General features: G+C 48.7%; 1 protein-coding gene across 1 annotated transcript in view; it reads right to left on the reverse strand.

Annotated features, from left to right (window-relative positions):
- The window catches only part of LOC147271152 (NACHT, LRR and PYD domains-containing protein 3-like), a 19,828-nt gene extending 9,276 nt beyond the window's left edge, over nucleotides 1-10,552 (reverse strand). The window contains exons 1-6 of the mRNA XM_086202564.1: nucleotides 10,438-10,552; nucleotides 5,780-5,984; nucleotides 5,529-5,639; nucleotides 5,272-5,350; nucleotides 4,975-5,170; nucleotides 2,999-4,793 (exon numbers count right to left, since the gene is read on the reverse strand). Coding sequence (XP_086058690.1) covers nucleotides 2,999-4,793; nucleotides 4,975-5,170; nucleotides 5,272-5,350; nucleotides 5,529-5,639; nucleotides 5,780-5,970 — 2,372 coding nt within the window. The 5' untranslated portion in view covers nucleotides 5,971-5,984; nucleotides 10,438-10,552. The remainder of the gene's footprint in view (nucleotides 1-2,998; nucleotides 4,794-4,974; nucleotides 5,171-5,271; nucleotides 5,351-5,528; nucleotides 5,640-5,779; nucleotides 5,985-10,437) is intronic.
- Nucleotides 10,553-14,821: the final 4,269 nt, after the last annotated feature.

A 14,821-nucleotide genomic window follows, 5' to 3' on the forward strand; every position in this document is an offset into this window, starting at 1 on the left:
TCCGGGTCGGGCGGTCTCGGTGGCTTTATATTGTATTTAATGTTTTTCTTTTATTTCTGTGAAGCACTTTGTGTTGCAGTTTCTGTCTGAAAAGTGCCATATGGATATAAATAAAGTAAAGTAGCTTCAAGCTAAAGAGACGTGACCGGATCCTCCTGCATTCTGCAGTCCCACACAAGTCATGCAGGAAGAGAACCTCTCTGAGAGCTCACGACTCCTGTTGGTGAGTTCTTGACCAGCAGAATCCACTTTTTAGGTGAAGCATCACTTTAACAATGTGAACTAGTTTGAACCCACTGGTCTGATTCTGAGGGAGTTTCCAGCTTTATAAGAACAGGAAGACTCAACTGGCGTGACGTGTGCTACAATGGGATGTCACAGCAGCCATATTGGATGAGCTGGAGTCTGCCCTCGCACTGCGCGGTGGTGGACCCTCTGCCCAGATCTCTGGACAGTGCCCCTTGGTGCTCCAATCAGACCCCTGGACCAGGTAGGCTAGACTCCCTGTCGGCTGGTTGCAGTGGTGACGGGGTGTCCAGCGGGACCAGTCTGGAAGTTGGCCCCCTGCAGGTCTGGCCCATTCCTCAGCCCCTCTCATCGCCTCTCTGTCCCATCACATCACATCTTATGTATCACTAGGCCTTGAGGGGCTGGACCCCCCAATTTTAATCACATCGTAGACATTTAGGGCTTGGGGGAGTGCATGAGGATGTACTGGGAGACTCTGCCGTCTGCAACCGGCGGGGCTCCCATGCCCTGGGTGCCTCCGCCAATTTTAACTACATTCTAGTCATCCACATCATCACATCTACATTCCTATGCACAACACGCACCCTGCACCCATGTTGGGATGGGGGGGCAGCTGGGGCAGGGAGTGGGTCCAGTGCTGCCTCCTTTGCTAACTGCACGATTGCAGGCCTGGGGGCCTGCCCGGGGCTCTTTGTGGGGGGGGCTGGTCCTCTTCCCAGCATGGTGGTTGGGCTGGGGTTGGTCACGGGCCCTGCTGTTGTGTGGTGGATCGCTCGCTGGCGGTTTCACTAAGTCTGAGGTGCCCTGGACCGTATCAGCATCTATGGAGTACTCAGCCCCTGTATGGAGGAAGATGAGGGTATGATTGTTTTGTCCGGGGGTGGCGGTCCTGGGCGTGCGTGCCTTCAGCTCACCCTGGCGGGTGGGCTGGGCCTCTCAGGGGAGTGGGGGTTCCCGGCTGGCTGGCTGGTGGTGCCCTATAGCCTGAAGCCCGCCTGCTCTGGGGGGAGGGGGAGAACAGGGGATGGGTGGAGGGGATGGGGATCGGGGGTTGGGGGGGTATCTCCATTCGGGGGCGGTGGGCCTGGTCGTTGTGGTGGGCTGTGGCTGCCCTGCCTGGGTGTGGGGTGTGGGTGGGTGTCGGCCTCGCCGCTGGCGGACCTCTTGGGGGGCTCTGGTCGGGTCTCGGGCCAGAGGGGCCCTGTGCCCCTGGGCTCTGCTCATGCTGTGGGGGGGGGGGGGGTGCCCGGTGGGACCGGGGTCATCTCTGCCCCGTCTCTCTGTGGGTTGCTTCTGGGTGGGGTTTGCTGCTCCTATGCTTTCCTACGGGTCCTGGCATGGGTTTGGCCTGTGGCTGTTTCCTGGGGGAGGGGTGGCCTGGGGCTCCCTGTGTCCTGGGGGTTTCTGGGTGCTCTGGTGGCTTGTTCCTGACCTGCCTGCTATCCTGGACTGGGGGTGCGATGTCCTGGCCCCCCACATCAGCTACAGCCAGCTACGCACAGCATCCAAGACAAACTGTTGCACACACACATACACATACACACACGTATACACACAAACGCATGCGGTGCACAACTGACCCATAATCACACACTCAGACATTTATCTAAAAATTATATTAAACCAAATGGTAAACCTGCACTGGAAATTCTGCAACCAATGTTTTTTCCTTTTTTTTTCTTTTCTCCTCTCTGTTGTTGTTGTTACTTTTTCTTTGTTTGTTTGTTTGGTTTTTGTTTTTTTGTTTTTTTTCTGCTATTGCTGTTGTTGTTTTTGTCCCCCCCCCCTTGTCCTCCCTGTCCTGTCCTTGGTCTCTCTTCCTGTCCTCTCCTGAGTCTCAGTCTGGTAGCTTCATCAATGAACCAACACCATTCCTAATGAAGTTCAACACAGATGGTGATAGGAGGAGTTTATCAGGTTCCTCCTTAGCAGAGTAGAACTGCTTCAGTCCAACAAGGCACCAGGACTGCGACATTTCCTTTCACCTATTTACAACCAAGTCCTTTCAAACCTTCCCCAAAGAGCTCAGCTGAAAGACCCATGTGGAACGACTGCTGCCAGCACAGCCCATTAGCATCTGAGTGGTCGGTGAAACTCCCTAACGACCACCCCTGAAACTCCCTGACACTGCACCACGACTGTCGTTTGGGGAGGCCAGGTGAGTCTCGGGAGGGTCGTTTCCACCACAATAGCACTGACCACTCCCACATAGGTTTATAAGCTGGAGTTTCCACACTCTTCACTAGAACTGAAGAAGCCTCTCGGATGAGAGGTGAAACGTCTTCAAGATAAACTTACTTCCAGTTGACCAGATTTTACTTCGCTTCGATCTACGATGACCTGGATGAATGAGAACCTACACAGACATCTGATGAGATCAGAACAAAAAGACTCTTCTGATCAGTTGTTGGAGAAACAGAACATGGACATCATGATTGAACTTCAGCCCTCATGAATGCCTTCCCTTCATGTGGAGGAGAGCTTGTTAAACTAGAAGAAATATCTAGTAGTCCATCTCAGGATGTTCTGCTCTCATCATTCTGACCAAACTCTTTGGACGGGACATCGGCCAAATGTCCTCCCTGTTCCACCACATTCTGGTCTCTGTTCTTTCCTGTTCTATCCTGCTCCAACTTCCTACAGAGACTCAGACCATGAGAGGGTGGAGGATGAGAACCAGAGGTGTTCCTCACATATGAAGTTCAACTGGTAAAAGTCTCATCACACATCCAGGACTTCATCCACCTACCGAGCTGCAGTTGAAGCTTTGACCACTGGCAGCAGCCTCAGAAGAGCCTCCTCTGAAGCTGAATATTTGCTCAGGTCAAACACGTCCAGATCTTCTGAGGACAGTAAGATGAAGACCAGAGCCGACCACTGAGCTGGAGACAGTTTAGCTGAGGACAGACGTCCTGATCCCAGCAGACGCTGGATCTCCTCCACCAGAGAATCATCGTTCAGTTCATTCAGACAGTGGATCAGGTTGATGCTTCTCTCTGGAGACAGATCCTCATTCATCTTCGTCTTGATGAACTCAACTATTTCCTGTTTGGTCTCTGAGCTTCTTTCTGTCTGTGACACCAAACCTTGCAGGAGAGTCTGATTGGTCTGCAGTGAGAGACCCAGGAGGAAGCGGAGGAACAAGTCCAGGTGTCCATTGGGACTCTTCAAGGCCTGGTCCACAGCTCTCTGGTGCAGGTTATTTAGTTCAGGTTCACCTCTGAAGACTCGTGACCTCCGGGATGTTTGTTTCTCTGTCAGCAGATTGACTCCAGAGTTGATGAAGGTCAGATGGACATGAAGAGCAGCCAGAAACTCCTGAACACTCAGATGAACGAAGCAGAACACCCGGTCCTGGTACAGTCCTCTCTCCTCTCTGAAGATCTGAGTGAACACTCCTGAGTACACAGAGGCTGCTCTGATGTCGATGCCACACTCTGTCAGGTCACATTCATAGAAGATCAGGTTGCCTCTCTGCAGCTGATCAAAAGCCAGTTTTCCCAGAGCCTTCATCATCCTCCTGCTCTCTGGAGTCCAGTGTGGATCCGTCTCAGCTCCTCCATCATACTTGACCTTCTTGACTTTGGCCTGAACCACCAGGAAGTGAATGTACATCTCAGTCAGGGTCTTTGGCAATTCTCCTCTCTCTCTGGTGGTCAACAGGTCCTCCAGGACGGTCGCAGTGATCCAGCAGAAGACGGGGATGTGACACATGATGTGGAGGCTTCGGGACCTCTTGATGTGGGAGACCATGGTCTCGGCCTGTTCCTCATCTCTGAATCTCTTCCTGAAGTACTCCTCCTTCTGGGGGTCAGTGAACCCTCTCACCTCCGTCACCATGTCAACACACTCAGCAGGGATCTGATTGGCTGCTGCAGGTCGTGTGGTCATCAAGAGGTGAGCGGAGGGAAGCAGTGTCCCTCTGATGAGGTTTGTCAGCAGCTCGTCCACTGAGGTGGACTCTGTAGCATCGGTCACGGTCCGGTTGTTGTGGAAGTCCAGAGGGAGTCGACACTCGTCCAGACCGTCAAAGATCAACGCAACCTGGAACTCTTCCAACCTGCTGATTCCTGCTTCTTTGATTTCAGAGAAGAAGAGATGAACAAGTTCCACCAAGCTGAAGTTCCTCTGCTTCAGCACATTCAGCTCTCTGAAGGTGAACGGGAACATGAAGTCTATGTGCTGGTTGGTTCTGCCTTCAGCCCAGTCCAGTGTCAACTTGTGTGTTAGGACCGTCTTCCCGATGCCAGCCACTCCCTTTGTCAGCACGGTCCTGACTGCTGTCTCTCTTCCAGCTGAGGCTCTAAAGAGGTCTTCTAGTCTGATGGTTGTGTCTCGTGCGGCTGGTTTCCTGGATGCTGCCTCAATCTGTCTGACCTCGTGTTCCTCATTGACCTCTGCAGCCCCTCCCTCGGTGATGTGGAGCTCTGTGTAGATCTGATTCAGAAGGCTTGGGTTTCCTGCTTTAGCGACCCCCTCAAATACACACTCAAACTTCTTCTGCAGGTTGGACTTCAGTTGACTTTGGCAGGCTGCAGAAGTTCCTGAATGAACAAAGAACAAATGGAGTCAAGGGTGAACACTGGGACTCGTCCTGGTCCTGATATATCTGGGTGCTGCAGGAAGGAAGCTGGAACTGGTTTGACGAGGGCTTGAATGTGAGGAACCTTCATTTGGATCAAAACATGATGCACTCCAGCTTTAAAGCTGTTCAAATCATCTTACTGCTGAGCAGACGGTCAGCCAGCTGCTCCTGATTCATTCTCTTGAGGAAGTCCAGTGTGATCTTCATGAACGCCTCTCTGCTCCTCCTCTGCTCCTCCTCATCATCCAACCACTCCTCTGGTTCATCTGGACTCAGAACCCTCCGGAATCTCTTCAGCTCCTTCTTCACAAAGTCAACAATCTTCTCCTCCAGCAGCTGGAACAGAATAAATGTCAGAGTGAAACGAGTGGAGGCAAAAACAGGTCATGTGACTGAAAACCTGCTGGTCTCCAGTGAGTGACTGAACCCTCACAGACCATAAAGATGGAGTCCAGGTGTGCTGGGTGTTGCTGGATGGACTCACCACCGAGACCATCTGAGTTCTGCTGATCAAGTCTGTGGAGACAAGATGAAGTCAAAGAACCAATAGTAAAGGAACACCAGGGACCTTCATGGTAGCAGGGACCTGGACCCAGCAGAGATGGGGGGGTCTGTGGCTGGTCCCAGACCTGCCCATAGCCCCCTGCTCTTGAGTGGAAGAGATCGTATCAGAACAGACAGTTTACATTCTCACCTGGGATCAGACTCCAGTCCACCTTTGAACTTGAGAGGAAGACCCATAGACCAATCACTCTTCATGGACACACAGCTGGGTTCGGGGGGGTCTGGTGTCCTCTGAGAGAACCTGATGGAAACAACACTGATCAATGCTGACGATCAGGAAAAATCATCCAGGAAAACAGGAAAATGTTGAAGGTCAAACGTTTTAATGATGACGATAAAAAAAATGCCTGAGAAAAATGAGTTTCAGTCCTCAGAGCTCACCTCTGACCAGAAGACTGTTGACCATCTTTGAAAGAAATCGGCTGATCCATACAGGCGTTGCTTCTGAAGGACACACACCTGGGTCCAGGTCCAGCTCCAGGTCCAGCTCCAGCTCCAGCTCCAGGACCAGTAGAGTCCAGCCTGGTTTTCTGGGGAGGGGCTCCCTCCTCTAGGTCCTCACTCTGATTCATATCAGAGTTCAAACCTTCACACAAACACAACAACACCTTCATTTATCAACAAGCTTCACATCTCAGGACCCAAACTTGTGACTCCTCCAAGTTCAAATCCTTCTCCTCTTCAGAAACATGGTGGAGAGACATTCATTCTTCTCTGTCTGGAGGATGGAAGTCATCTGATAGCAGCAAGAAGACCTGAACCTTTGGACTCCAGGAGGACAGTTGAACTTTGTCTGGTTGAGCTGCTCTGAACTGAAAGAGCTGTTATCAGATCCAACATCAAAGTCTGACAAATGAACGTGTGACATGCCCAAAAATAGTGCGACCATTTTTGTGTTGAGATATTCCATCGTCGTCTGCCGCTTATTCCTTACTAGTCAGGGTCGCGGGGTGGGAGGGTGGAGCCTATCCCAGCATCTACAGGTGAGAGGCGGGGTTCACCCTGGACAGGTCGCCAGTCCATCGCAGGACCAACATACAGATACAAACAACCATTCTCACTCACAGTCACACCTACAGTCAATTTAGAGTATCAATCAGCCTCGTCCCCTCTTGATGTCTTTGGACTGTGGAGGAAGCTGGAGTACCAGAGAGAACCTGTGACAGTCTAGACCCCACTGTCACTGTTTGTCCCTAACCCACCTCAATAAGTGCACAATTGTTTGGTGGGATAACATGGACAAACCCGGAAACAACCAGCAACATTAAAGGACATTTATTCACAAAACCATGCATCAAACAAATTACAACCTTCTCCCTCACCAGGGCTCTGAACTGGATCCTAAAAGAGTCAGGGTGGGGCTGGAGCCTTTAAGTAGGCGTCGAAGGCTACGCCCAAATTGGGGCGAACCATTCCCTGTCCGGAGACAGGGGAACTCGAACAGTACATGGACATGTGAATGGGTTTGGTCAATGAAGGACACTGGACATTTGTTTATTGCAAAGTAGCAGATATATATGGTCACTGAAGGACATGGTGTTTCTTTGCTGTATGTTAAGGTACACAGAACAATTTGGGAAAACAATACAACTCCCCTTAACTGGTCTTTGGTCTGTCTGGTGGGAGGGGCCATGAGAGTATATAAGGGGTGAGAGTGGGCTTACAAGGCAGTCTGCTGTTAACTCTGCTGGGGTGAGGTGCTCATTGCTGAGGTCCAGAGGTGAATATTGTTTCTCAAAAGTTCTATTGTTTCCAAGTTATGATGTTCTTTCTATTGATTAAGCTAAGAGTAAACCATGGTTGATATGCGCATTGACTTATTCTTGTTGAAAGTATTGACTGCTAAAACATAGAATATGCATATTTGATTTATTCTTGTTGAAAGTATTGTGACTGCTAAAACACAGAATATGCATATTTGATTTATTCTTGAAAGTATACTGCTAAAACATAGAATGTATGCATTTGATCATTGTTAAATATTTTGATTTGTATCTGAGTTATTATGCTTTGGTTTTGAGCTTGTTATTTAGTTTTGATTATTTTTATTACAGACCTCTGGTCCCTTCTGTATATAGCTGCTTTATTACATTTGTGTATCACAACTGGGGACATAAATATTGTTACAACTTATGCAACTCTGTCGTGTTTTGCCATCAATGGTTTAATGTCTGGGTCTCACACTACCCATAACCGTGTCCGGGGTGTGACATTTGGTGGCAGTGGTGGGATCCAGACATTAAACCACTGATGGCAAAACACGACAGAGTTGCATAAGTTGTAACAATATTTATTTCCCCAGTTGTGATACACAAATGTAATAAAGCAGCTATATACAGAAGGGACCAGACAGGAACAGGGAGAACATGGAGACTCCACACAGAAAGATCCTGTGCTGGAGCCAGGACTCGAACCCGGAACCTTCTTGCTGTGAGGCCACAGTGCTGACCACTGCACCACCGTGCAGCCTGTTTAGATATTCATTTAATTAAAAAAAAAATTTCTTTGTTGCCAGGGTTTAATACCCCCTTAATAGAATTGAACGACATCGCTGTCATGTTAAATTTTATGTCAAGTTTCGACATTGAAACATGGTGAAAATGTGCCGCATCAGGGTGGAACCTTCGTCACAGGAGCAGGTGCGCCTGGGTGGTATGCCTCAGACACGATCTGGACCATGGACACAATAAAGAGTAGACACCGCTCGGACTGCTGCGCAGCGAGAAATACGGCCGCCATCTTGGTCCGGTCAAGCTCCCATACGCTCCAGTCATTCGTATGGTGATTCAGCGATGCCGGAGCACTGTGCGCCGTATTCCTGTGCCAGTGTGCGGACGGTAGCGAGCAGGGCTCAAGGGTTAACTTTTCACAAGTAGGATTAAACGTTTCCTCAACATTCTACCTGATGGTAGAGTCACTTGAAGACAGCTGACTTATTCACAATTATAGCAACTTTGGTGTTAGCAACAGATTAGCATTCGATTGGAAAACTGTTTGGGAGAGAAGAAACTTGAAGGAATAAAATAGAAAGTAGGAAAGTGAACTCTTTTTTTTAAAGATTTTTTTGTATCTATCCATCTTATCCATCCATCCCTGTCTTTCTGTCTTGCCTCCAGCAGATCTGAGACTCCTCAGGATGACCCGGCAGCCACAAAAATACTACTTTAAGCATTACAGTACGTGTTTGCTCAGTTTATGGTACTATTTATAGTATACTATTAATACTAATAGTATTCATTGTACTATGACTACAAATTGAATATTATCTCATATGTTCTTGGGGGTCTGCACGGTGGTGCAGTGGTCAGCACTGTGGCCTCACAGCAAGAAGGTTCCAGGTTGGAGTCCCGGCTCCAGCATAGGATCTTTCTGTGTGAGTCTCCATGTTCTCCCTGTTCCTGTGTGGGTTCTCTCTGGTACTCCAGCTTCCTCCCACAGTCCAAAGACATCAAGAGGGGATGAGGCTGATTGATACTCTAAATTGACCGTAGGTGTGAGTGTGAATGGTTGTTCGTCTCTGTGTGTTGGCCCTGTGATGGACTGGTGACCTGTCCAGGGTGAACACCGCCTCTTGCCCATAGGTGATGGGATAGGCTCCAGCCCCCCGCGACCATTAATGTGTAGGAATAAGCAGCAGATGATGGATGGATGTTCTTAGGTTTAACTTGAAATTGTGCAATTTTTGGATATGTAGGCTCTATATTTGTGGGTATTTCTTCAATTTTCCAATTATTAAAGTAGACAGTCTGCTTCTATATGACATTATTAGTGTGTGTATACAGATCTATAAAATTAAACAAAATCAAATAAATATATATTAAATTAGCCAATTAAAATGGCCAGTTTTTAATAATCACTGAGACGTAGCAGGAACCAGCTCTAACCTAGTTATCCTTGATTAATTATGTTACTATGGCATCTACAGCCACTGCCGGCATCTTCTAAAATATTATTTGATTTATTATGAGTGTTTGAAAACGCCAAAAAGTTATGGCCTCCATCATGAATCTTTGAATGACTTTTGTAGAGGAAAAAATAGCGTAGTATTGAGCGAACTATGATTCATTTAATGCGCTGAGACTTCATTGCGCCGGTTAAACAGCGGTGCAGAGTGAGGCGGGCGACCGGACCAAGTTGGCGGCGGCATTTCTCGACAGCGCCCATTCGTGGTAGCGGCGGATGCGGGATCTACTCTTTACTATGTCCATGATCTGGACGATGAACGGGCTGCTGTGTCTTCATTGTTGCTGTGTTTCACAGAACAGTTTGTGACTCTGGTCCCAGGTTGGGACCGGAGTCACAAACGTATCACCATGACAACCTGACTATCAGACTGTTGGTGTCATCACCTTCTGATGGAGAACAGAATCTCCATGAAGCAGCGAGTGCAGGTGAAGGAACCAGCAGCTCTGACTTTGGAAAGATCTCAGTCCAACATTCCTACTCGGAATGTTGATCCAAGCATCAGGAAACTCTGATGGTTCGGATCAGATTCCAGGTTTGAGTCTCAGCTTCACTCCTCCAACAGCTCAGAATCATAAACTCAGGCTTTTCTAGCAGCTGCTCCGCCTCCAGGACCTCAAACAGCAACACTGAATGATGCTGTGGTCAGGACCCTCTTTCATGTCTGGATGAGACACAGCGGCTGTCCCTCAACTCCAGTGTGAAGTCTGGCATGTTAAGATCCGGTTGGACCCGTTCATACTCTCCCTGCATTCTTCCCTGATGACGCAACATGAGAAACCAAGCGCTGCTGGTTTGCTGTGAACGTTCCCACTGACGCTCGTTGTGAACCAGCTAGAATCCCACCTTCACACCTCCTGATGGAGACGGTTCAGCTGGACACTCAAGCAGGGAGCCAACTCAGTCAGAGGGATCCTGTTGGTCTGGGGGGTTCTCACCTGCTGAACTCAACCTGCACACTCGTTCAATGGTTCTTTTCTTCCCTCCTTCTTCCCCCTCCTTTAATTCAGTTAGCGGTTCAAGACAAACAGGTGACCGACATGGACAGACATGTCCATTAATCATGGCCTTCATACCTGGATCAGAGAGACGCTGCTCCTTCTCCCTCCTCAGGCCAGGTGTTTATGTGCATTTGATCTGGCGTCGCTTCCTCATAACAAGTCAACGAGAACAACCTGAAAACCAGTCAGGCCACAGGCAGAAACCAGTTACATGCAGTTGTCCCATCTCTCCACTAGATGGTGCTGCCTGCCTCTATGATGGCTCCAGATCAGATGGATCCCAGCAGCAGCAGTTGAGTTCCTGTCCCTGCTTCAACACTTCCAGACCTTCATGAGGTCACATCGAGTTCTTCCAGGATTCCCTGAGAGACGTCTTTGAACAGCTGCAGCTTGTCTCTGTCCAGGGTCTCATCATCTCCCAGTTTTCCTCCTGCTCCCCCATTCAGACCTGAACTGCCATCAATATTATTCATATTGTTATCTGACTGAAGTCTTTACACATTAGAGGTGCCACCCTTGGGCCATGCTGGGGTCGTCCCTTTGGTTCGCTTCTCCCACTTTTCAGAAATTTCTAACCTTTGTTTTAAAAGCTCTGGGTTCTTCGCCCCGATTAGGACGGTTGATACGATACTCATTTTACAAGTTGCACCTTTAACCTGTTCTTCTATTGGCACTTGGAATAAAAGACAAGAGGAAAAACATGAACGTCTGTGCAGGAGTCCAGGTGAGCACGGGGGGACTATTTTTAACTTTCTGTGTCTGTGTATCTTCTGGGCTGGTTGCCAAGCTATGAGTCAACTGTACTACAATACCCACACACACCTTAGTCACGCCCACTGACCATTCCCACCAATCACAGCTGGAGGAGCCAGGAGGCGTTTCCCCTTCAGTCATACACACCTCTCCTTTCACTCGTTCAGGTTCCTTTCCCTCCTTTCACTCTGACTCCTCCATCAGAACTGGGCAACAACAACTCCTCTATCTGTGCTGCAGCCTGGCCTTTTGTCCACTTCAACCTCTCCCTCCTCACCCGTCCAGCCCTCCTCTCACACCCTCACTCTTACCTCCAACTTTGGAACTCCAACATGGAGCGACACAAGATCTTCAGAAGAAGTGCAGGTTATAGATTTGCTAGATGAAACAGTTTCCATGAACAAAGGGTTCACATTGATGGAATAAAGTACAAGAATTCTTTGATTTAAAACAAATGCATGACCAGTTTTGTGTGAAGGGGAAACATGAATTAGACTTGAACAAAACGTGGTCCAGATGTAGAACTGCAGCAGTGTTGAACCCAGGTCTGACTGCTAGAGGACCAACAGAGCCCATCAAGCTCTGTGTACTGGAACGTGGAGTTTAGTTCCTTTCACACAGCACTGCTCTCTCTCTGCTCCTCTCAGCCACACTCCTGGATGAAGCTCAGTCACACCACACATATGAACACTCACAAACACACAAGGACACACACTCACCAACACTAAACATGAACAAACACAACCTGGTCAGCCTGAGTCAGGTCTGCTCAGGTGTCCTCAGTCAGGGGGGACTGGACCCAAGCATTTCTTTGGTTTTTATTGTGTGTCCTTATTCTGAGGGATGTTTCCCTCTCTATGTTCAGGAGGTTTATGGGACTTGCTGGTATTTTCAACTGAATGGTTTACTGGAAGCTGGAGTGACTGATCAGACCAGTCACTCCAGGAAACCTCCTTTAAATGCTGTCAGAGAGGGAGAGCCGTCTGCTGGTGGTGGTGTTCATTCCTCAGTGGGAGCCTCTATGGTTGATGTTCTACTTCCCTCTGGTGGTGAGGCAGTGGGGATGCAGTTGATCTGCTGGTCTGGTTGAACGTGAGTGGACAGAAACCTTGTTGAGGTGACTGGGAGTTCCTGACTGTGGTGAGCTGCCTTGCTTCTCCTCAGGTCTTCATGGTGGCTTTCTGCTGGACTGTTGTTGAAGGGAACATGGCATCGTATCATTTTCAGCTCTGACATCTGGACAGTGGACAGATGTGACATCATCATGGTCTCACTGCCTGCTTTGTTCATGGATCAATGGAACGTTGTGTTGGAACCTTTATTGTAGAACTGCTATGAGCTGAGAGCTCAGTGTTGTTGGAACAACGCAGCTCCACATGGGACTGATGTGATGAAGAGGTTTTTATTGAGCTGAAGCTGGAGAGCAACAATCAAAATGGAGCAGCAAACATTCTGATGGCAACGTTTACAGAGGAAAACTGTTGCAGAGTTCAGAGTCCCAGTGAGTCAGGTCAGGACTGGGAACACTGGTCTCTCCTCAGCACCTCTGACACTGGAGTCTGGGAGCCCTGGGTGGCCTCACAGCTCACCCAGCCCACCTTCCTCCACTGGTCTGCGGGGAGCCTCAGGGTGCTGCTCCAGCTGTAGAGGCCGTCCTTCTCCAGCACCCCGGGGCTCCTGCTCTCCTCCCAGCCGCCGCTGCTGCTGCCGTCCACCTTCCAGGCCAGACTCCAGTCTGAAGGGAAGCCCTTGTTGGCCAACAACACCAGCGTGACCCTCCCCTGCTGCAGCTCCTGGCTGGAGGGGGGCAGCACCGTTAGGGAGGGAGGGACATCACCGAGAAGACACCGCTCAGATTAGAGGACAGGCTAGCTGTCAATCAAATCCTGCTGCTAGGACACCAGGACTGTGAGAGCAGATTTCCTCTTGAAGGAGTTTCTGTCAGATGTTTCTCTGCTCCAGCAGTCACTCACTCACACATTGTTTCACTTCCCTTCAAGAAGCGGCTCAGAAAGAGTCCTCACCGCCCAAATAGAAGCAGGACCCTGACAATGGAGGAAAGCCCCTTTGGCAGCAGCTCCACTTTGAAAACTGCCATCAACTAAAGCTTCTCTGTTCAGTCATGAAGATGAAGAACAAAGAAACCCCACACATTCAAATCTCCCTGATTCAGTACCATGGGGACAATGTTTACTTTGTCCTGTTACCAGGAGGAGGGATTTACCTGTGGCTGAGCATCAAAGGCAGCTTCAAGGAACCAGAAATGCCCTTATTTGGACATGACTTTGTCGAAGGACTCCCCTGAAATTCAAGGCCCTGAATGGGAAAGTATTTACAAACCTGGTAACTTAAACAACAAACCAGTCAAACCACAGCTACCAGTTTAAACTTCAGACTTGGAGGTTCATGTTCATGGTCGACTTCCAAAACTTGACTTCAGAATTCTTTGAACCCAGAATTTTTTTACTCTTTGATTTCAGAATTTTGTCTTTGATGTCATCGTGATACAATGGACCAAACCTCTAGATTTGATATTCTACTGCCCTCTGTTCACTGTTATGCAGATGACACACAACCTTACTTGTCGATGGAGCCAGACGACACAAGCCAGTTTACTCATCTGCAAGACTGCCTGAAAGACATTAAATCCTGGATGTCTTCTAACTTCTTAATGCTAAATTCAGATAGAACTGAGGTCATCGTGTTTGGACCTAAACACCTCAGGGACACACTCTTGAATCGGATCTCTACTCTAGATGGCATCACCCTAACTCCGAGTACAACTGCAAGGAACCTTGGGGTCATTTTTGACCAGGACCTTTCCTTCAGCTCCCACATAAAGCATGTGACTAGGACCGCCTTCTTCCATCTGCAAAGTATCGTTAAGATTAGGAATATCCTTTCCCAGAGTGATGCTGAAAAACTGGTCCATGCATTTATCACTTCTAGGCTGGACTACTGCAACTCTCTCCTGTCAGGATGTCCTAAATACTCCCTAAAGAGTCTCCAGCTGGTCCAGAACGCTGCAGCCAGGGTTCTGACAGGAGTTAAGAAGAGAGAACACATCTCTCCACTTTAGCTTCTCTCCACTGGCTTCCTGTAGGATCTTGCCTCCATTGGGTCAACGGACTGCTCAAGTTTAGCGTACATACACAGATAATGTATATGTGCTGTTGTTAAATTTCTGAAGTGTACCATTATTACTTTCAATCTGTAATAATTGTGACCGCTTGTGATCGTTGTATCAGGCTTTGAGTAGTGTAATGCAATTTCGCCTTGGGCTCGATCCCTTGGTGACAAATAAAACACTCAAATACTCAAATAGAATCGACTTCAAAGTCCTTCTGCTGACTTATAAGGCTCTCAATGATAAAGCTCCATCCTATTTGAAAGAGCTCATTAGTCCCTACTGTCCGACCAGAGCACTCCGCTCCCAGAATGCAGGTCTTTTAGTGATTCCCAGTATCAATAAAAACAGACTGGGAGGTAGAGCCTTTAGTGACCGGGCTCCTCTGCTGTGGAACCAGCTCTCTCCATGGGTCAGAGAGGCAGACACTTTAACTACGTTTAAGTCCAGGCTGAAGACTTTCCTTTATGACAGAGCCTTCAGTTAGGACTGGTTCAGGTAGCTCTGAACCATTGATAGCTATGCTGCTACAGGCTTAGACTGCTGGGGGACACATCAGGTTACATGGAGCCCTTCCCT

This window comes from Aulostomus chinensis, chromosome 1 (genome assembly GCF_037954235.1).
Source record: "Aulostomus chinensis isolate RoL2024-O1b breed Wild chromosome 1, RoL_Achi_v1.0, whole genome shotgun sequence".
Lineage (NCBI taxonomy): Eukaryota > Metazoa > Chordata > Actinopteri > Syngnathiformes > Aulostomidae > Aulostomus > Aulostomus chinensis.